This window comes from Neovison vison, chromosome 6 (genome assembly GCF_020171115.1).
Source record: "Neovison vison isolate M4711 chromosome 6, ASM_NN_V1, whole genome shotgun sequence".
In the NCBI taxonomy this organism is placed as follows: domain Eukaryota; kingdom Metazoa; phylum Chordata; class Mammalia; order Carnivora; family Mustelidae; genus Neogale; species Neogale vison.
The window spans coordinates 122,732,770-122,756,542 of NC_058096.1; the positions used below are offsets into that span (position 1 = coordinate 122,732,770).

The 23,773-nt window shown below is 35.3% G+C and overlaps 1 protein-coding gene across 2 annotated transcripts in view; it reads left to right on the plus strand.

Moving 5' to 3' along the window:
• IQCB1 (IQ motif containing B1) overlaps positions 1–23,773 on the plus strand; it is a 64,840-nt gene that overhangs the window by 15,966 nt on the left and 25,101 nt on the right. The window contains exons 8-12 of one of the 2 annotated variants that reach the window (XM_044252240.1): positions 5,781–5,959; positions 7,720–7,829; positions 8,483–8,592; positions 21,122–21,264; positions 22,919–23,067. In XM_044252240.1, coding sequence (XP_044108175.1) covers positions 5,781–5,959; positions 7,720–7,829; positions 8,483–8,592; positions 21,122–21,264; positions 22,919–23,067 — 691 coding nt within the window. The remainder of the gene's footprint in view (positions 1–5,780; positions 5,960–7,719; positions 7,830–8,482; positions 8,593–21,121; positions 21,265–22,918; positions 23,068–23,773) is intronic. The other variant, XM_044252241.1, reaches the window with a different exon arrangement.

The following is a 23,773-nucleotide window of genomic DNA, read 5'->3' on the forward strand; positions in this document are numbered from 1 at the left end:
TATAACATACTAAGTTAAAAGTATGCACAAGTGTTAAAGGAGCTTCTATCCCAAGCTGAAGGGTGATGCTCCCAGAAGAAGGTAACACCTAAGGTGAAACTTCAAGGTTAAAAAATTAGCTAGAGAGGAAGAAGAGAAAGCAGTATTTCTGGGCAGAGGTAACAATATAAGCAAATGCACAGAGATCAGAAACAACATGCTGAGGATGAAAAGTGAGTACAATTCATCATTGCTGGTATTTAAAGTTTGGCATGTGGAGGTGGCTGCAAAGTTCTGCAGACTTAAGTCATGAAGTTTATATACTGTCTTAAGGAAATTAAATCTTATCCTATAGGTAATGGGATCATTAAAAGATTTTTAAAGTAGATAAAAATAAGTATATTATATTACTTACATTACTCAGGTTACTGTGTGGAGGAAGAATTTAAGGGGGACAAAACCTTAGACAAGGCAATTAGAGGAAGCTGCTACAGTAATCTAAGTGAAGCGATAAAATCTTGGCCTTTTGCACTGGTACCAAATAGATTTTAAAGGAAATGAATCTTAAAAAGTAATGAATTAAAATCATCAAGATTTCACTTCCACTTGTGACTGAGGTGGAATAATAAAAATGGATTTACCCTACTACCTAAGAAAACAAACAACAGGCAAATTACAAAATAATAGATTGTTTTTGTTTTTTTAGTATTTCATGTTTTTTTATTTTCCAAAAAATAAAACAGATAGTGGTTTTCAGATTTCTTTTAATTAGCAAAAAACAAGTACTAATGTAGGTATTTCATAGAAGTCAAGTGGTATAATGCAAACTTTTGAAAAGCACAGGATACCTGTATTCGAAAAAACAAAAAGTATCACATCATTACCCTCAGCTTCCACTTTAGGAAACTAAGAAGAGGGAATTAAATTCCCTCTTAAAACTCACCTGGCTGGCTCAGTTGGTGGAGTATGTGCGGCTCTTGACCTTAGGGTTGTGAGTTCAAGCCCCATATTGGAGTTAGAGATTACTTATAAAATAAAATATTAAAATAGAAGAAAGAAATTTATAAAGATCAAAACAGAAATCAGTAAAATAGTGAAAACAGTAGAGAAAATCAATGAACCCTTAAGCTGGTTCTTTGAGAAAGTCAGTGAAATTAAAAAATCTGTAACAGAAAATTGATCAGGGGTAAAAAGAAGAGAATATAACCTATCCATGTCAGGAATTAGGAGACAACACAATAAAGTCAATAGATATTAAAAAATATTAGAAGGAAATAATGTGAACAACTTTATGCTTGTTAAGGTAAGATGGACAAGTTCTTTGAAAGACTCAGACTACCAAATTTAAGAAGCAACAGAAGGAAAAAAAAGAAGCAGCAGCAGCAGCAGTAGGTCATCTGAATAGCCTATAACTATGAAGAAAATGAATTTGTAGCTAAATCACTTCCCACAAAGAAAACTTCATAATTAGACAGCTTTTTCACTGGTAAATTCTACTAAACAAATTCTTCCAGAAAAATTGAAGAGAAGGGAATACTTCCCAACTCATAATGAGGTCAGCATTACTTGATAACAAACCAAAGACATAATATATTAAAACCTAGCAGTATATTAAAAAGTTAATACATTTTAGCGCCTGGGTGGCTCAGTCAGTTAAGCGACTGACTTTGACTCAGGTAATGATTCCAGGGGCCTGGAACTGAGCCTCACAACAGACTCTCTGCTCAGCCAGGAGTCTGTTCTCCCTCTGCCCCCGCCCTCCGGTCATGCTTCCCCCCTCAAATAAGTAAATAAAATCTTTTTTTAAAAAAGTTAATGTATTTTGAATAAGTTGCCTTTATCCCAGGAATTCAGGACTGGTATAACATTCTGAAGTCAAGAAATGTAATTCATATTAATAAAACAAAAAGGGGAAAACATATTATATTAATAGATACAGAAAAGCATTTGAAAAATCCATTATCGATTCCTGATTTTTCAAAAAGAAAAACTTTCAGCATAGTGCTAGTAGAAGATAGAACTTTATTAGCCTGTTGAAAGGCATCTAGGAAAAACCTACTTAATGGTAAAGTGCTAAATGCTTTCCTTATATGACTATGGACAAGACAAGGATCTGCACTCCAATCACTTCTGTTCAACATCACATTGGAGTTTCTAGCCTGTACAGTCAAGAAGAAAAAGAAAAGTTGTAAAGACAGGAAGAAACAAAGCTCTCTGTATTTGGAGACGACATTGTCATCTCTGTAGAAAAACCAACAAAATGTGCAAGGAAACTAATTAAAACTAATAAGTGAGTATAGCAAGACTAGTAGGATATAAAATCCATATAAAAATATAAATTGAAGTTTTATGTCAGAAATTGAAATTTTAAGATAATTCAACTTAAAATAGCATAAAAATATGAAATATGTAGGGTTAAATCTGACAAAAGATGGCAAAGACCTGTTCACTTAAAACTATAAGATGCTGCTGAAAAGAATTAAAGAATATGTAAGTAAATGGAAAGATATACCATGTTGCTAGATGAGTGGTACATTATTAAGATCTCCGTTCTCTCTAAATTGATAAATATTTTAAATACAGTCCCACTCAAAATCTCATTTCTGTAGAACTTGACATACTGATTTCATATGAAAATCAAAGGGCCTAGAATATAAAATAGTCTAACTTTGAAAATGAAAAAAGTTGGAGAGTTAACACTACCCAATTTTAAGACTTTATAAAGCCAATATAATTAGGACAATGAGGGACGCCTGGGTGGCTCAGTCCGTTAAGCATCTGTCTTTGGCTCAGGTCATGATCCCAGGGTCCTGGGATCGAGTCCTGCATTGGTCTCCTTGCTCAGCAGGGAGTCTGTTTCTTCCTCTGCCTGTCTTTTCCCTTGCTTGTGTGCTCTCTCTCTGACAAATAAATAAATAAAATCTTTAATTAAGACAATGAGGTGTTGATGCAAAAATATGCAAATATATCTATAGAGCAGAATAGAAACCAGAAATAGACTTGCACATATATGAAGAACTGATTTTTAAGATGTGTAAAGGTCATTCAGTGGGACAAGGATAGTCTTTTTAAGAATGATGTAACAGTTGTCTATCAATATTTAAAGAAAAGAGGGGCCCCTGGGTGGCTCAGTGGGTTAAGCCTCTGCCTTCGGCTCAGGTCATGATCTTAGGGTTCTGGGATCAAGCCCCACATTTGGCTCTCTGTTCGGCAGGGAGCCTGCTTCCCCCTCTCTCTCTCTGCCTGCCTCTCTGCCTACTTGTGATTTCTGTCAAATAAATAAATAAAATCTTTTAAAAATATATTTAAAGAAAAGAATGTTGATCTATACTTATTAACAATAAAAAATTAATTCAAAATGGATAATAGACTTAAATGTAAAATATAAATTATAAAACTTATTGAAGAAAAATAGTAGAAAGCCATTATGACCTTGGATTGTATAAACTTTCTTACATTCTTAGATATGACACCAAAAGTAAAATCCATGAAAGAAGAAATTGATTAGTTAGACTAATCATCAAAATTTTTAAGCCTGTTCTTCAAAAGACACTTTAAGAAGTGAAAAAGACAAAACACAATGGCAGAAAATATTTGGAAAGCATATAGCTCAAGTGTTTTTATCTGGAATGTAAAAAAACTCAAAAATTTTTAAAAAGGCCTCATGTGAAAAAAAAGCAAAAGATTTGAACTTCATGAGCGGCAAATAAGCACACAGAAAGGGATGGCTGGGTGGATTTGTCAGTTAAGTGTCTTATCTTCAGCTCTGGTCATGATTCCAGGGTCCCGAGATCAAGTCCCACATCAGGCTTCTTGCTTGGCAGGAAGCCTACTTCTCCCTCTGCCTCTGTCTGCCGCTCCCCCTGCTCATGCTCTCTTTCTCTGACAAATAAATACATAAAATCTTAAAACACACACACACACACACACACACACACACAAAGATGTTCAGCAACACTAGTCATTAGGGTGATACCACCCTAATGTTGTTGTTGGGTTTTTTTGTTTTTTTTTTGTTTTTTTAAGATTTTATTTATTTATTTGAGAGAGAGAGAGAATGAGAGAGCATGAGAGGAGGGAGGTCAGCGGGAGAAGCGGACTCCCTGCCAAGCAGGGAGCCCAATGTGGGACTCCATCCCAGGACACCAGGATCAGGACCTGAGCCAAAGGCAATCACTCAGCCAACTGAGCCATCCAGGCACCCACCACTATATGCTTGTTAAACAGCTAAAATTTAATACATTGACCCAAGTGTTGACAAGAATATGGAGGAATCAAGCGCTGCTAGTGGGAGTGATAAAATTATACAATCATTTTGGAAAGTAGTTTGACATTTTCTTATAAGCATGTATCTACCATATTATCTATCTATTCCACTTCTAGGTATTTGCTCGAAAAAAATGAAAACATATGTCCATACAAAGACTTGTCTACAAATGTTAATAGCAGTTTTATCTATAATAGCCAATGACTAGAAACAACTCCAATGTCCATTACGGGTGAACGAACTATATGGTATATCCATACAATAGGCTACTACTCAGCAGGAAAAAAAAAGGAATGAACTATTCACTCATTCATGTTCATAACATGTGACAGTACAGGTGAATATCAAAATAATTGTGCTGAGTGAAAGAAGTCAGGCAAAAAAATACATACTGTATGATTCCATTTGTATAAAGTTCTAGAAAATGTGAACTAATTTATAGTGTCAGAAAGTAGATCAGTTGCTAAAAATTTTTATTCAGCTCAGCTATTTTTTTTTTAAGATTTATTTATTTATTTATTTGACAGAGAGAGATCACAAGTAGGCAGAGAGGCAGGCAGAGCGAGAGAGAGAAGGAAGCAGGCTCCCTGCTGAGCAGAGAGCCCGATGCGGGACTTGATCCCAGGACCCTGAGATCATGACCTGAGCCGAAGGCAGTGGCTTAACCCACTGAGCCACCCAGGCGCCCTCAGCTCAGCTATTAATGAAGGAACCAGTAAGATGTTTATATAGGTTCAAAGGAGAATTTGAGGAGGGGAGATTTATAGAGTGGTTTGTCAAAGGAATGTAGAAATGAATTTGCTAATAGCTAAAAAAAACAATAAATAGTAACCTTTACAGTTACTTTGTCTACTGGCTAAAATCTATGTGTATTATTGAGTGAGAATCTATTTGCATTGCTCTCAGAAAAGAATCATTGTTACTTGTTTTCTATAAGCCAACCTCTGCTTACATATTCCTTACTGGGGGAGGGGAGGGGAGTAAAAGACATGCAGTGATTTCTTTTGACTATTTCTAAGTTCCAGATAAGTTTTCATATCATTGGTAACACAAGGTGTTAGTTGTTAATATAATGAAGAAAATACCAAAGGAAAGGTAAATTCCTTCTATATTAAGTCCATGATAATTGAATATCTGTGGAATTTTTGTCTTCATACATCATTAAGCAATGGACCATGTACTGTTTTGTGATTTTCCTCTTATTGTTGAAGTTTTTGAATCATTATTTAACATTTTGTACATTTATCTTTCCTCTGCAATTTGACTGCAGATTTTTCATAGAATAGGGCATTTAGCTGCTTTGTATTCCGTTTTACCTAGCATAGTGCCTTAGACACAGTAGAAATTCAATAAATAGTAATTGGTTTAATGTGATGTATCCTTGGAACTAAGCTGTATCTTTAAAAAATGCATTATCTTCTTGCATGCTGGCACAGTTAGGCATCAAGTTGCTAGAATTTTTATGTTTAATTTTTTATGTTACCTCTGCATCCATCATTAATGGTGTATTCCTTCTTTTCATTTTGTCTGTTAGTGGTGACCTACTCCGAATAGAAGGAAAAACTCTGCATTCAATTTTAGATGAAGTCGTTTTTAAGCTTTTGTCAACTCCTAGCCCAGTCATAAGAAGTACTGCTACAAAGCTCTTATTGCTGATGACTGAATCCCATCAGGAAATTTTGATTTTACTGAGATTAAGTGCCTGCTACAAAGGTAGTGCATAAATTCTTTATTTCCTGTAGATTCTCAAAAAGAAATAATGGTTTCTAGAACCATTATTTCTGTTCTATGGAAAACAAAATTCCAATTTTTTTAAGGTTTTTATTTTAATTCCAGTTGTTAACAGGCAGTGTAATATTAATTTAAGGAACATGATTTAGTGGTCAAATAGTTATGGGGATTCTTCATCTCCAGAATCAAATGTGTATACTTACTAACACCAGACCACATTATGTGGAAATTTTTAAAGATTAGAACATTACATTATGATGCATTTAGGACCCAAACTACTACATGGGCCTTCAAAACATGCTTGAAGATTTGGAAGGCACTATTTATTTATTTATTTATTTATTTAAATTTAAAATTTAAAAAAAATTTTTTAAAGATTTTATTTATTTATTTGACAGAGATCACAAGTAGGCAAAGAGGCCAGGCAGAGAGAGAGGAGGAAGCAGGCTCCCCACTGAGCAGAGAGCCCAATGGCAGGGCTAGATCCCAGGACCCTGGGATCATGACCTGAGCCAAAGGCAGAGGTTTTAATCCGCTGAGCCACCCAGGCGCCCCTGGAAGGTCCTATTTAGTAACTTACCTTGTATCAGTCATTACTTTGAACATTATAATTATGTTATGTTATAGGAATAGAGAGGGAAAGAAAGTGGGAGTAATAGAATTATTTGATATTATGTCAGATACATATTTTTAAATTCCATAGTTAGATTTCATCTATAGAAATATGAATGTCCAACAGACTTCATTATAAAGGAATTTCACCTGAACAATTCTTCTCCCTTTCTTTTCTCAATAGAACGTACTCAATTTCTTCAAGATATTTTACAGAATATGAGAACTTGAGTTTTAAAGAGAGTATAAAGACATGGACAGATCCATATAGTGGCTTTCCCAATTACACACTCCAGGGGCATTTTACTTTATTTATATTGAATATATACATTATAATACATTATTCCAATGTGCTTATAAATAATACTTTATATCTTATACTACTACTGTGTTTTATTTGGTGATGAAAATGCGGTATTTGTAGCACTTCTCCTATAATAATTGCTTAGTACCTATTGATTTGCCCCAAATTACATATAATACTGTATTACTTTTATTTAGCAATAATTTTAAGAATGACTAATAATAACCTGTTTAAATGCTTCCACAGTGTAGGCATTTGCTCAGTATGTTATTATCTTTTAAAAAATGTTTCAGTTTAAGATATTATTTTCAAACAGGAAAAAAATTATCTCCACTCTTTGACTTAAAACAGTGATTCCAGGGGTGCCAGGGTGGCTCAGTCATTGAGCCTCTGCCTTTGGGTCAGGTCATGATCCCAGGGTCCTGGGGTCAAGCCCTGCCTCAGGCTCTCTACTCAGCGGGAAACCTGCTTCTACCTCTCCTGCTCCCCCTGCTTCTGTTCCCTCTCTCACTGTCTCTATCTCTCTGTCAAATGAATAAATAGAATCTTTAAAAAAAACACACAAATGGTTCCACTTATCTTTTTTTATTTAAAGATGCTGAATAGGTTTTTGCCTCAGATCCTACATGTGGCCACATAAAAACTCTTAGGGCGGAGAAATATCCTAAAAACCTCAATCTAGAAGACTTTGAGAAAAGGAAAAAGAAAAATCATGTGATTAATTTTGCTGTAATATTCATTTGTTTCTAAATCAGACTTTATAACCTGATGAGATAACAAATCATATTTTATTATTAACTATTATACCTTTGTTACTCCATTTCAGGACTCAGAAGTCTTCTAAATAAATATGAACCTGGGACAGAGTTCAGTCAAGAACTTGAACAGCTCATTGCCCTTTTAACCCCTACGGTTTATCAGGAAGTAGAAGAACAGGTAATAAATTATAAAAATAATTTGCATATATGCTAACATTTCAGTAAACATTTTAGTTTGAAAATACTGGAGACTGGTAGCCTCTTGAATCTTTTATTTGCTGTCTCTTCCCCTTTCTTTATTTATCTCCCCTCAACATTCAGACCAGTCATAGTTTGATCGGGGAAGGGGTTTTTATAGACCCAAGTTTTTAACCCTAGAGCCCTTTTTTCCATCCTATTCAGAGTTCTTCATCCCCTTGAATGCTTGAATAAGTGAGGCCCAGCATGAGAAGTCAAACAGAGGATGAAGCATTATAAGCAGAGCTATAAAATCCTGATAAAAGGAGTGGAAGGGATATTAAGGAGAATTCAGAGCTAATCAAACTATCTTTAACCCACTGAGCCACTCAGGCACCCCTAATCAAACTGTCTTGAATACATTTTAGATATTGTCTGAGAGCCTAATGTATCTCCTTTGGGAGATCAAGTTTAATATTCTTAGACGTTACCTGTCCTAGACCTATGAAATTGTTGCCTCTTGCCCAGTTTATTAGAGATAGAGATTAATACTTGTGCATTATTTTAAGTTGATATTTTAGGTTGTTGACTTCTAAAAACTAAAAAAGACTTTCATGGAGATGCCTCTAAATTAATTCTGGCCTTTAATTTCAGAAACTACATCAAGCAGCTTGCTTGATTCAAGCTTATTGGAAGGGTTTCCAAACTAGAAAGAGATTAAAGAAGCTTCCATCTGCTGTGATTACTTTGCAGAGGAGTTTCAGGTAAAAAGTTTTGGTGAAAGGAATCATGATCTCAGAGTATAGCTGTATCTTATTATAGTATTACAGAGTAAAAACTTAGGATGTTTCCCCCCCCCAATTTTCTAATATGTTTCTCTTAATCTTTTTTTAATTGAAGTATAGTTCACATACAATATTATGTGTTAGTTGTACAACAGTGATTCAACATTTATATACATTGTGAAATGACTATCACATCAGGATAAGTCTAGTTATCAACTGTCAGCACACAAATATATTACAGTATTTTTTACTATATCCCCTATGCTTTGCTTTACATCCTGTGACTTAACTTATTTCACAACTGGAAGTTTGTACTTCTTTTCACCTATTTTATCCACACCCCTACTCCTCTCCCCTCTAGCAACCATGAGCAGGAGGGGCAGAGGAAGAGAGATGTCAAGCAGATTCCATGTTGAGTGTGGAGCCTGACGCAGGGCTCAATCTCATAACTGTGAGATCACGACCTGAACCAAAACCAAGAGTCAGAAGCTTAACCAATTGCACCACCCACGTCCCCCTTTGTTTTGTTTTTTAGATTCTCCATGTAAAGGTAGAATCATATGGCATTTGGTTTTCTCTGATTTAATTTCACTTAGCATAATTCCCTCTAGGTCCATCCATGTTACCACAAATGGTAAGATCTCATTCTTTTTTTACGGCTGAGTAACATTCCATTTTATTTATATACTACATCTTCTTTATCCATCTATTGATGGACACTTAGGTTGCTTCCATATCTTGGCTATTATAAATAATGCTGGAGTGGAGATGGTGTGCATATATCTTTTTGAGTTAGTATTTTCATTTTCTTTGGATAAATATACATAAATGGATTTGCTGTATTGTAAGGTATTTCTATTTTTAATATTTTAGGAACTTCCACTCTGTTTTCCATAGTGGCTACACCAAATTACATTTTCACCGGCATTGCACTTGGGTTGCCTTTTTTTCACATCCTTGCCAAAGTTTTTTATTTCTTGTCTTTTTATATTAGCTGTTCTGACAGGTGTGAGGTGGTAACTCATTGTGGTTTTGATTTGCATTTCCCTTGATGATGAGTGATGTTGAACATTTTTTTCATCTGTCTGTTGGCCAGCTGTATATGCTCCTTGGAAAAATGTGTATTCAGGTTCTCTACCCATTTTTTAATTGAACTGTTTGTGGATCATCTTTGGTGTTGAGTTCTAAGAGTTCTTTATATATTTTGGATATTAACCTCTTATGGGAGATAGCATTTGCAGATATTTTTCCTATTCTGTAGCTTGCCTTTTTGTTTTGTGGATATTATATTACTGTGTATAAAAGCTTTTTAGTTTGACATACACCTGGTAGTTTATTTTTGCTTTTGTTGTCATGTCTGAGGAGACAGATCCAAAAAGTCTTGCTAAGACTGATATCTAAGTTTACTGCCAGTAAACTGCCAGTTTTGTTTTAGGAGTTTTGGGGTTTCATGTCCTACATTTAGGTCTTTAATCCATTTGGAGTTTATTTTTGTGTATAAAAAGTGGTCCAGTTTATTCATTTGCATGTCCAATTTTCCCAACGTCATTTGTTGAAGAGACTATCATTGTATATTCTTGCCTCCTTTGTCATAGATTATTGAACATATGTAGGTATATTTCTGGGCTTTATATTCTGTTCCACTGGTCTAAATATATTTGAGCCAGCACCATACTGTTTGGATTATTATAGTTTTGTAGTATAGTTTGAAATCTGGGAATGTGATACCTCCAGCTTTGTTCTTTCTCAAGATTGGTTTGGCTATTCAAAGTCTTATGTGGTTCCATACAAGTTTTAGAATTCATTTGTACTAGTTCTATTAAAAACGCCAATGTAGATTGAGACTACATTGAATCTGTAGGTTACTTTGAGACTACATTGAATCTGTAGGTTACTTTGATATTTTAACAATATTAAATCTTCAAATCCATGAGCACAGTATATCTTTTCACTTATTTGTGTCATCTTTGATTTCTTTCATCAGTGTCTCAAAGTTTTCAAAGTACAGGTCTTTCACTTCCTTGGTTAAGTATATTCCTGTATTTTATTCTCTTGGTTGATTGTAAATGGGATTGTTTTCTTAATTTCTCTTTCTGCTACTTCATTATTAGTATATAGAAATACCAACAGATTTCTATCAATTTTATATCCTCCAAATTTACTGAAATCATTTATTCTAATAGCTTTTTGGTAGAATCTTTAGGCTTTTCTAACTGGGTGTTATATGCAACTGATAAATTATTGAACATTACATCTGAAACTGATGATGTACTATATGTTGGCTAATTGAATTTAAATTTAAAAAACTTCAGGGTTTTCTATATATAGTATTATATTATGAGGAAACAGTGATAGTTTACTTCTTCCTTTCCATTTTAGATGCCTTTTATTTCTTTTTCTTATTTAATTGCTGTGACTAGGATTTCCAGAACCATGTTGAATAAACTGGCAAGAGTGGACATCCATGTTTTGTTCCTGATCATGGAGGAGAAACTCTCAGTTTTTCACCATTGAATATGATGTTAGCTATGGGTTTGTCAGATATACCCTGTATTATTTTGAGATATCTTCCACCTATACATACTTTATTGAGAGTTTTTACCATAAATGACTGTTGAATTTTGCCATTTGCTTTTATTTGTGAATATTGAACCATCCTTGCATCCCTGGAATAAATCCCACTTGATCATGGGATATGATTCTTTTAACGTATTGTTGAATTCAGTTTACTAGTATTCTCTTGAGGAATTTTGCATCTATTTTTATCAGGATTATTGGCCTGTATTTTCTTTTTTTTGTAGTGTTTTTGTTTTTGATACCAAAGTAATGCTGACCTTGTAGAATGAATTTGGAAGTATTCCTTTCTCTTAAATTTTTTAGAGTAGTTTGAGAAGAGTAGGTATTAACTCTTTAAATGTTTGGTAGAATTCATGTGGGAACCCACTGATCCTGGACTTTTGTTTGTCAGGGGCTTTTTGACTAACTCATTCAATATCATTATTAGTAATTGGTGTGTTAAGATTTTGTTTCTTCCTGACTCATTCTTGTAAAATTGCATATTTCATTTCTTCTAGGTTGTCCAATTTGTTGGCATATAATTTTTCATAGTAGTCTCTTATAATCCTATGTATTTCTGTGGTGTTAGTTTTAACCTCTCTTTCGTCTCTAATTTTGTTTATTTGGGCGTCTCTCTTTTTTTCCTTGATGAATTTGGCTAAAGGTTGATTAATTTTGCTTATATTTTCAGAGAAGCAGTTTTTACTTTCACTGATCTTTTCTATTTTTTTTACTCTTTTATTTATTTCAGCTCTTGTCTTTAGAATATTTTCTTCAATTAACTGTGGGCTTTGTTTTTCTTTTTCTAGTTCTTCTGGTATAAGATTACATGATTGTACATTTTTCTTATTTTTTGAGGTAGGCTTATATTGCTCTAAACTTTCTTCTTGGAACTGCTTTTGCTGCATCCCATAGATTTTGGAATGTTCTGTTTCCATTTTTATTTGTGTTAATTTTTAATTTACTCTTTGATTTCTTTGTTGACCAACTGGTTATTTTATAGCATGTTGTTTAGCCTCCATAGGTTTGTGTTTTTTCTGTTGTTTTTTTTTTCTTGTAATTGACTTCTAGTTTTTTAGCAGTGTAGTTGGAAAGATGTTTGATACGGTTTCAGTCTTAAATTTATTGAGATTTGTTTTGTGGTCTAACATGTGAGCTATTCTCAAGAATATTCCATGTGCAATTGAAAATAATATGTAGTTTGCTGTTTGGGGATGGAATGATCTGTATATAGGTTAAATCCTTCTGGTCTAATGTGTTGTTTAAGTTCACTTTTTCCTTATTGATTTTCTGTCTGGATGATCTATTCATTGGCATAAGTGGGTTATTAATGTCCCTGCTCTTGCATTACTGTCATTTACTCCCTTTACATTTGTTAGGGATATATATTTGCTTTATATATTTAGTTGCTTCTACATTGGGTGCTTATATGTATTTACAACTGTTACATCCTCTCGTATTGATTTCTTCATCATTATGTAATGCCCTTATTTGTCACATTATGGGCTTTCATATAAAGTTTATTTTGTTTGATATATGTATTGCTACTCTACCTTTCTTTTCACTTCATTTGCATGGAGTATCTTTTTTCCATCCCTTTATTTTCAGCTTGTGTGTGTCTTTAGGTCTGAAGTGAGTCTCATGGGCAGCATGTAGATGGGTGTTGGTTTTTTATCCATTCTTTTCTCTGTCTTTTTTTGAGCATTTAGGCCATTTACATTTCATGTATTTATGACAGGTAGGTACTTATTGCCATTTTGTCACTGTTTCCTAGTTGTTTTTGTAGTTCTATTTTTTCTTTTTTCTGTGATTTGATGACTTTCCTTACTGTTATGGTTGGCTGTCTTTTTATTTTTTGTGTACCTATTACAGATTTCGGGTTTGTGGTTACCATGAGGTTCCTATATAACACTCTAATTATGGTGGTCTATATTAAGTTAATGGTCAACTTGAGTTTGAATACATTCTAAAACACTCTCCATCACCATGGGGTTTTTTTTGTTTTTGATGTCATATTTTGTGTGCCCCATAACTAATTATTGTAGGTACAGTTCACTTTATTGCTTTTTATTTTTAAGATTATTTATTTATTTGACAGAGAGAGTGAGCGAGAGAGAAAGAACACAAGCAGGGGGAGTGGGATAGGGAGGAGCAGGCTTCCCATGGAGCGGGGAGCCTGATGTAGGGCTCGATCCCAGGACCCTGGGATCATGACCTGTGCCGAAGGCAGATGCTTAATGACTGAGCCACCCAGGTACCCCTGCTTTTGTCTTCTAACCTTCATACTAGCTTTATTTTTTTTTAAGATTTTATTTATTTATTTGACAGATTACAAGTAGACAGAGAGGCAGGCAGAGAGAGAGGAAGGGAAGTAGGCTCCCTGCTGAGCAGAGATCCCAATGCAGGGGTGGATCCCAGGACCCTGGGTTCATCACCTGAGCTGAAGGCAGAGGCTTTAACGCACTGAGCCACCCAGGCGCCCCCATACTAGCTTTATAAATGGTTCTTTCACTATTATATGTTTGCTTTTACCAGTGAGATTTTTTTCTTTCCTAAATTTCTCCTAGTTATGACCTTTAACTGCTTAAAGAAGTCCCTTTAATGTTTCTTATTAGTCTGCTTTTAGTGGTGATGAACTCTTTAACTTTTGTTTGTCTGATGTCTCCTATTCTGAATGGTAATCTTACTGGATACTCTTGGTTGTGTAGGTTTTTCCATTCAGAACTTTCAGTACATCATACAACTCCCTTCTTGTCTGCAAAGTTTCTGCTAAAAATCAGCCATATAGTTGTTCCTTTGTTACATAATTAGTTTATGTCTTGCTGCTTTTAAGATTCTCTCTTGGGGTGCCTGGGTGGCTTAATTCTTAAGCATCTGCCTTCGGCTCAGGTCATGATCCCAGGGTTCTGGGATCAAGCCATGCGTTGGGCTCCTTGCTCAGCAGGGAGCCTGCTTCTCCCTCTCCCTCTGCCTGCTGCTCCCCCTGCTTTTACTCTCTCTATAGCAAAAAAATAAAATCTTTAAAAAAAAAAAAAGATTCTCTCTTTTTAATTTTTGACTTTTTAATTATCATATGTCTTGATGCAGACTTCTTTGGGTTAATCTTGTTTAGAGTTTCTCTGCTTCCTGGGCATGGATGTCTGTTTCCTTCTTCAGGTTAGGGAAATTTTTAGCTATTATTTCTTTTTTCTTTTTTCTTTTTTTTTTTAGAGATTTTATTTATTTATTTGACAAACAGAGATTACAAGTAGGCAGAGAGGCAGGCAGAGAGAGAGGAAGGGAAGCAGGTTCCCTGCCGAGCAGAGAGCCTGACAAGGGGCTCCATCCCAGGACCCTGGGATCATGACCTGAGCCGAAGGCAGAGACTTTAACCCACTGAGCCACCCAGGCGTCCCTCAGCTACTATTTCTTCAAATAAGTTTTCTACCCCTTGCTCTGACCCTACTCCTTCTGAGACCCGTAATATGCAAATGTTAGTACACTTGATGTTGTCCCAGAAGTCCTTTAAATTATTCTAATTTTTTCAAGTTCTTCATTCATTCATTTTGCTATTAAGCTTGGGTAATTTCCACTACACAGTCTTCCAGATTGCTGATTGGTTCTTCTGCATTACCTAATCTGCCTTTGATTTCCTTCTAGTTTATTTTTCATTTCATTTATTGTATTCTTTAGCTCTAATTGGTTCTGTTTTTTTTTTTATATTTTCTTTGTCTTTGTAGAAGTTCTTACTGTGTTTATTCATTCTTATGCCAAGTTTAGTGAGCATTTTTATGACCATTACATTGGCTTCTTTATATGTTAGATTGTTCATCTCCATTTCATATGGTTCTTCTAAAGAGTTTTCTTGTTCTTTCATTTGGGCCATATTCCTCTGTATCCTCATTTGTCTGACTTACTGTATTTGCTTCTATGTATTAGGTCGATCAATTCCTGGTCTTGAAAGGGTAGCCTTATATAGACGGCACTCTAGAGGGCCCAGAAGCACAGTCCTCATCGGGTCACCAGAACCAGGTGTTGCAGGGGTATTCCCTGTATGGGTTTCATTCTCTCACCTTTTATGATTGGGCTACAACTCTTGCGGGCACACTGGTAGGTGAGGCTGTCTACAGCTCCCCCTGCCAGCCAATTTAGATGGGTGCTGATCCAGGCCAGTGCTTCTATTGAATGCAGTGAATGTCAGAAATGGAGCATACCAGTACTACCATTCCCAGAGAAAGTCCCTATAGATCCCTGGCCCTCCAGCACACAGCCTAAAATCAGTCAGTAAATTTCCTTTACATATGGCTGAGGCACTTTTTAAAATGCTGCTTTTGTGCTGGTTCTCAGAGCAATTAAGTTTGAGCCTGGGACCTTTTAAGAACAGAGTCTTGATTTCCTATAGCCTACCTACTGTCCCAGAATTAAGCCCCACTGATTTTCAAAGCTGGACATTATGGGCACTTCTTCAGGTGCATGTCCTAGGGCAGGGTTGTCTGATGTGGAGTTTGAACCTCTGTGTCTGAGGTATCTCTCCCCAGACGTTTAACAATTGAACCACCCAGGTGCTCTCCCCTCTTTTTTTTTTTTCCAGTTTTACTAATAACTTTACTTAAATAAGACATAGAAACTTCTGTACTGAGAAAATATAAAACAAAAGCCACACATTTCCTTGTGTAAAGCTATATTTGATGGTAACTAGAATAGATAGAACACAGTTTGTCATTTATTTATTTGAAGTGGACCAAAAATGAAATACTAAAGACATTGCCCTATTTTTTATATGACTGACCCATCCAGATTCTTAGAGCAATGAAAAGAATAAAACACACACATATACACACACATGCACACAAATAAATGACTTAACTCCTTGTCATTTAGGATGAAATAGAGCTATCTCAGAGGTGATTTTTTCATGCAGCCTTAAACTTAAAGCTAAATTTTCGTTCACTAAAGTGAAACTTGCATATTTCAGAAGTCAGTTTTTTAAGAGAACTAAAACTAGTCTTTTAATAACTGTAATAACTGCAGCTGCATTTTTCAGTTATAAAAATATTTTAAGGGGCTCCTGGGTGGCTCAGTGGGTTAAAGCCTCTGCCTTTGGCTCAGGTCACGATCCCAGAGTCCTTGGGATTGAGCCCCACGTCGGGATCTCTCCTCAGCAGGGAGCCTGCTTCCTCCTTTCTCTCTGCCTGCCTCTCTGCCTACTTGTGATCTCTGTCTGTCAAATAAATAAATAAAGCTTTAAAAAAATATTTTAGGGGCGCCTGGGTGGCTCAGTGGGTTGATGCCTCTGCCTTCAGCTCAGGTCATGATCCCAAGGTCCTGGGATCGAGCCCCGAGTCAGGCTCTCTGCTCTGTGGGGAGCCTGCTTCCCTCTCTCTCTGCCTGCCTCTCTGCCTACTTGTGATCTGTCAAATAAATAAATAAAATACTTTTTTAAAAAAATTTAATATAGTAAACTAAAATTTAGATTTAAGTCATTGATGAAAGTTTCCTTTAGAGAAGTTAGATTATTAATATGGGGCATGAGTTTTGTTGTTTTGTTTTGTTTTTTAAAACAAGCGTTTTTAAGATATATTTCAATTGCCTAATATATGCCAGAGGCAATGCTGGGTATTGGGAGAGTCAAACAGACTAAATTTTGTATCCTCCCTCACCAACTTTGGGCTGAATGACTGGAGACAAGATGCCTAACCTCTCTGTGCCTTAAATTTCCCATCTATTTAAGGGGGATAATCGTCTGTGTGCCTCCCAAGATTAAAATAATATAAATGGTTTTGGGTTTTTTTTTTTTTTAGCATATTACCTGGAACTTAGAAAAGATGACAGTGGGGAAAATGCATATGGCAAGTTTTTTGCCTTTGAGGGTTTACAAATCTAGTTAGACAAATAAATACGTTAAATAAATTGTACTTGTGAGAGGCAGTTATAATCCATTACAGCATTGCTCAAAGTTCACTGTGTATCCTACAATGTATTTATTTTAAAACATTTTTTAAAGGATTTCTTGGTCAAATAAATTTGGGAAATGATGAATACTTAGAGAGTCACAATGTATATTATTCTTTTAAAAAATCTGAGATGTTCTTTGTATAGCCCTGCCTTCTGTGGTGAAGGTAGAGTGTTTATTACTTAATGTATTCTACTTGCTTTCATTCTCAGCTATCTGTCATCTTTACATTTAAAGGTACCCCTGTACCATGGATTCAGACATTTAATGTTTAGTCAAATTTGCCAGTCTGCTTTGTCTTGTAATATTAAAATCTGTATTTAGAAGTATCCCAGGATTATAGATTTTTGTCCTCTTAGAAGTATATCTATGGAGTCTAATTAATGTTCCACTATTTTAAAATAGAAATTCCATTACTTTATGTAACAAAATCAGTCCAGTTATAAATATTTCCATTAAAATTATTTTCCATTAATTTTTTAAAATATTTTTATTTATTTATTTGATAGAGATCACAAGTAGGCAGAGAGAGAGGGGGAAAGCAGACTCCCTGCTGAGCAGAGACCCAGATGCAGGGCTCCATCCCACAACCCTGAGCCAAAGGCAGAGGCTTTAATCCACTGAGCCACCCAGGTGCCCCTTCCATTAAATTTTAGCTGTGAAGCCAAAATTATTTAAATATCACATTATAATTGGTTTGTTTTTTTCCAGTATTTTGAGTTTGAAGTTTTAGGGCAGATTGAAGTATAGATTTAACTTTGGGTTCTCTTTATTAATTCATTATTTTTTTTAATTTCAAGTTTGCTCAGGCTTTACCACCTTTTCTAGTTGAAATAGTTTATGCAAATTTTTCTTGTTTCCTTTATAACTTGGCTTTCTGCAAAGGTTATTTCTGTCTTTTTGTGGTCAGGTCGTTATCTCAGAGTAATTTTTCCCTCCCCTGTTTTTTTTTGGGGGGGTGCGGTGTGGGTAGTACCACTCATAATTATGGGCCCGGGTTCTTCAGAGCTTTTTAAATTCCAGCAAGAGGCACTCTTGTATAGTCACACCTTTACTAATGCACTTTCTTGGGGGTTTCTTTTTTTATTTTTTATGATGCTTAAGATGCCTTTTGAGCTGCCTTTTTTTTTTTAACCCAAAGTATGGTTACATTAGTTTCAGGTATACAGCATAATGATTCGATGATTTTATACTTATGCTATGCTCACCACAAATATAGCTACTGTACTGTCGCTATGTAATGCTATTACAATACTGTATTCCCTGTGCTACACCTTTCATTCCCCATTACTTGCTCATGATATAACTAGAAGTCTGTACTTCCCACTCCCTTTCACCCATTTTGCCCATCTTCTCACCACTCGGGGGTTTCTTTTTTACTGAATCATTTTTTTATGGTCAGAAACTTTATTTTCTGATATGTGCCAACCAAGGTCTAACAGCTATACCAATTACCTTTGGGAAACCTCACAACTACCTCCCTTTATCATAGGGCTGATATTTTGGTGTCTTAATTGTACTTGTTTCATTTTGTAGGGGCAGAAAAAAATTTTCCCTCTACCATATTTTAGGTTCACTCCCTGGAAATTAGACTGACAAAAAAAGGGGGAAAAACAATTAACAAAACACAAATGGTTTATTAATGTGTGCAGTGCACATGATGCAGAAGAAACCTCACACGATGAGTACCTCAAATGACTAGATAGAACTTGGGCTTTCATAGCATCTTAACAAAGAATAATACATTTGTAAAGAAGTGACAGATAAAAAGAAAAGGATTTTTGACTTCCAAAGTCAGGAAATTATGGAAAGTAAATATATTTGGGAAACTAATGAGATTTGTGAGTTATTTGTCTAGGTCCATCTTGGCACCAACTTTCCATCTTCTTCATGGCCTTGAGAAGGGAGATTTATGGCAGTCTTCATTTCTGAGACATTTCTGCTCTTGTCCAATAAGGACAGCTCTGGAAAGGCTCTTTCTGCATTTGGATACTCATTTGCCTCCAGCTCAAAATAATCTTTATGCCAGAGTGACATATTCTGTTACACTTCAGCTTCTCCTTGAAATTGAGCTTCTGAAGGGCAGGCTATGTTTCTTCTCTGTTTCCCTGAGTCACAGTACCAAGCAGGCAACAGTCACTCAGATAAGTGTTTGTTGAGTTAATGAATAGAGCCTGTCAACTCTTTTGGTAGTCAATTCATATGGTATTTCCCCAGTTCATACTTATTATTCTCCAACAAAGGAATTCCTAGAGACTTTCTGATGTCTTGGTAGTAGATAGTTTGGTCAACTCCCTCTTTGATGGTAAAGATTCACCTGATCACTCATTTCCTTTTCTGAAATGTTCACAGATGCTAGATGGTCAAATGCCTAGTCTTTCTTAGAAAGAGACCATTAAATGAATGCTCTTTTAATTTTGTAGTGATTAAAGAAACTCTTTAACTAGAACTACAGAATACTAACTACTAGTAACTAACTAAAATATTCCTAAATGGGGGGGAAACATTCTAATTCAAAATCACATTAATTCCTAATAAATGTTTTCAAACATGAAATTAAAGCATGTGACTCCAGAAACACACATATTTATAATTTATAGTCATTTCAATCTCTGAATCTCACTTTTCTACTGTATTTCTGTTTGCATTTTACTTCTGCCTGCATGCTCCATAGTCCTTTAATTTTTGCCATATTTTGTAGCCTGCATTTTTTCCCAGACCCAGTTTTCTGACAGATTGTGTCTTAGCAATACACTTTCAATGATTACTATGTTTCTTATATTAATTGTTAATTTAAAATAATGATAATGCAATGTTAGACATTATAATCTATAACCAATTAGGTAATTTAAAAGGAGATTTTGTTTTAGGGCAACTGTTCTGTTTTACCCTTTGTGGGTAGGTAAAGGTTAAAACATCCTAATCTATGTGCTCTATACAACCCAGAATTTTGCAGGGAAAGTTCTATAGGAGAGGCAGGTTTCCATCAGCCGCCTTTGAGAATATAAAGGCCCCTTACTTCATTTCCAACTCTTTGGAAGAAGAAGAGAAACTTAGAAACTATATGGCTAGCCCTATATCCTCTCTAGAACCTCTTCTCCTTTTGTCACACATGCACTTTGAGGTCTTCTCTACCTTTCTGTAATGGGATAAGAAAGATATTTTCTATAACTGTACCGTTTTGAAGTCTACCTATCTGCAAAGATATGGCCAAGTTCCTCATTTGTTGGCAATTTAATTCTGGGTAAAGGAATCTGAGAGCAAATGCTCTTGAGTGAGACACAAGCAAATTAAGTCTATAGAACTAAAATAAATAATGTATTCTTCTCTTTTCTTCTTATCCTTTTTGGTTTCTTTTTCTGTGGGTATCTGAAAGCATTTTGAGTATATTCACTATAGACTAATACTTGTGATCTCCTTACATAGTAATATAGGAAGTAGGAAGAAATGGCTAAGGAGAAATTTTTGTTGAATAAGAGTAGGTAATATACAAATGCCAGTTAAATAATTTTTGTGGCCACATGAAAATTTTCATAATTAGTTCTAATTATGAAATAATTAATAGCTATTAGTCCATAACTGAGAAATAGGTAGACATGATGAAGAAAGAAACTATTCATAATCATTCTATGCAACAAAAATCACTGTTGAAATTTTATTATTTTTGACCATTTATTTTTTTATGTACATGATACATATTTTAACACACTTTGGATATCTTCTATATCCTGATTTTATTGTCACTTTACATTAGATTTGGGTATTTTCCCAGTTTGCTAAATATTTTTTGAAATTTTTATTTTTTATGGTTCATAGAATCCTGTCCAGTGAATGAATCAATAATTCATTTATCCATTTCCCCATTGTGGGGCATACAGTTTGTTTTCAGCTTGTTACTGTTGTAACAAGTCTACATGTATATAATTACTAGTGAGGTTAAACATCTTTTCATATACTTCTTGAGTGGGTATGTCATTTATGAAAAAATTGTGTATAAGGTACTTAATGTTTCTATCACAGATCTAAACGAACCAAGATGTTACTAAAGATAAATAAGCAGAAAGAAGAAGAGCACCGCAGATTACAGTTGCAGCTTCAAAGACAGAGAGCCATGAGATTGTCCCGAGAATTACGGCTGCGTATGCTTGAAATAGTTCATCCAGGTGAGTGGCAATGTCAATTTTAAAAGTGTAAAAATGCTTAAAGTATTTTAATGAACCAGATTTCCCACTACCTGATGGTGGTTTTTTTTTTTTTTTTTTAATTTGGACCTTTTCCCTGTTTCTCCCTTCTCAGGTAAATGTTATTAAATCTCGAGTCAAAAAAAAAGTTATTATTTTTTTTTATTAAGGCCTATTAGTTGATGATGAGCAGTCTTTCCACTAGTTCTCTAATCTTTCAGATAAATTAGTGAAACAGAAATATATGCTTTCAGAAACATAAAGAATCCCTGTGATCTTAAGGAATTAGAATATTGCTACATTCTGGAATCAGATCTGTACTGATACCCCAGTATAAACCTTGTGACCTCTTGCTACTTTTGATACACTAAGCTGAAATTAATATTATAGTCTAGGAATCTGAATGGTTTGAAAATTTTTCTTTTTGTTCTTTCCCTTCCCCTCCTATCACCCATCCTCAGTGTTCTTACCTAACCTCTTATTTCTCTTTTTTTCCCTTAAATATAGATGTTTCCCAGGGTTCCATCTTGACCTCTCTCATGTTACTCTTCCTCTGGTATCCTATCCATAACTATAGCTTCACCTACCAACTGAGTGCTTAACACACTCAAATCTTGTTTGCATCTTCACCTTCCCAAGCTCTAAACCAGCACTTCCTTTTTTTTTTTTTTTTTAAGATTTTATTTATTTATTTGAGAGAGAGAAAGTACACATTAGCATACTAGTAGAAGGGAGGGGCAGAGGAAGAGGGAGAAGCCTGGTGAGCAGGGAGGCTGTCTCCCAAGACCCTGGGATCATGACCTCAGCCAAAGGCAGACACTTAACCAACTGAACCACCTAGGTGCCCCTAAACCAGCACTTTTTACAAAATGAAATGTTTTTTATCTGCACTGTCAAATATGGTTCCTACTGGCTAGTACTTGAAATGTGGCTAGTGCACACAAGCACATGAGTTTTTAATTTTAATTTATTTAAATTTAAGTAGCCATTTGTAGTTAGTGTTTACTATGTTGGAAAGCACAGCTCTGTAGCCAGCTCCCTATTGGATAGCTTTACTTAGATATCCACAGGCATCCCCCAATTCCTTACCCACCCACCCCCCATTTCCTCTCCCTTAATTTCCCATCTCAGGTAGTAGCACTAGCAATATACTCAGTTTCCCATCTGTGAGACATCCTAGAATTTTCTCTCTCACATTCAGTACCTCCCAGAAAGTAAAAAGAAAGTCACCTGTAGTCATCTGTAGACATAAGAGAAATTTGGAAGTACATAGTAGTTAACATACATGCATCTTATCTTTCCCTCTGGTGGTATGAATTCCTAACCATGTGCTTGTGATTCTTTTTTCTGAATACTCTTGCTATTGGATTTTTAACCCTTTCTCATTCCTTTCCCACAAAAATTTTATGAATCTTTTCTCCAAAGAACGTGCATAATCTGGGAAAGCTTTTGGAGTTTTTTGTTTCTGGTATCTTAGAAGCATTGTAAAATAATAAACTTGGGGAAATTAATGAACGGTATTTAAAGAAACAAATAAAAAGACCAAAAGATTATTGTTATTATCATTATCCTGATTCCAGAACTTGAAAAAGCATAGCAGTTGAGTATGTTGTAATAGTGTCTGTCATCTCTTTAGGTCAGGTGGAAAAATATAATCGGGAAATAGAAGAGAAATCAGCATTGATTATCCAGAAACACTGGAGAGGGTACAGGGAAAGGAAAAATTTTCGCCAACAGAGGCCATCTCTCACGGAGTATAAAGCAGCTGTCATACTTCAGAGAGCAGTGAGTCTAATGTAATAAAAAGATTACTGGATTAGAAGGCAAAAATATGGATTCAAACCTGACCTTGTATATACCTGCTGTAAAGTTGTGGTCTAATCACTTAGGTTTTCTGAGCCTTAGTTTCTTTCTCTGTAAAAGAACCTCCTTACCACCGGACTAACTGATTTAGATACTCAGTCCTGTACATCATTTATCATAGTACAGTGTTATTTGTTAATTTTTTTTTTCTTTCTTTCTTGGGCTGTGACTGCTTCAGGGATAAGGAACTAGTCTTACCTATTGCTATCAGCTCTCATCATGTGCTTGTTGTATGATTGGATGTTTACCCTACCTTTTTACTCAGTTATTATGTAAATGTCATGACCCAATTTATGGGAAAGTACTTTGTAAATTGCAAAGCCCGTACCTGGATCACTATAATTCTTGAATTATAGAGTGGTGTTCTTAATAATTTTTCTAGGATTTAGTGATATTTATTGCCTTGTAAAAGCTTAGCACACAGGGACGCCTGGGTGGCTCAGTTGGTTGAGCGACTGCCTTCGGCTCAGGTCATGATCCCAGTGTCCTGGGATCGAGTCCCACATCGTACTCCTTGCTTGGCAGGGAGCCTGCTTCTCCCTCTGCCTCTAGCCTGCCACTCTGTCTGCCTATGCTTGCGCTCTGTATCTCTCTCTTTCTCTAACAAATAAATAAAATCTTTAAAAAA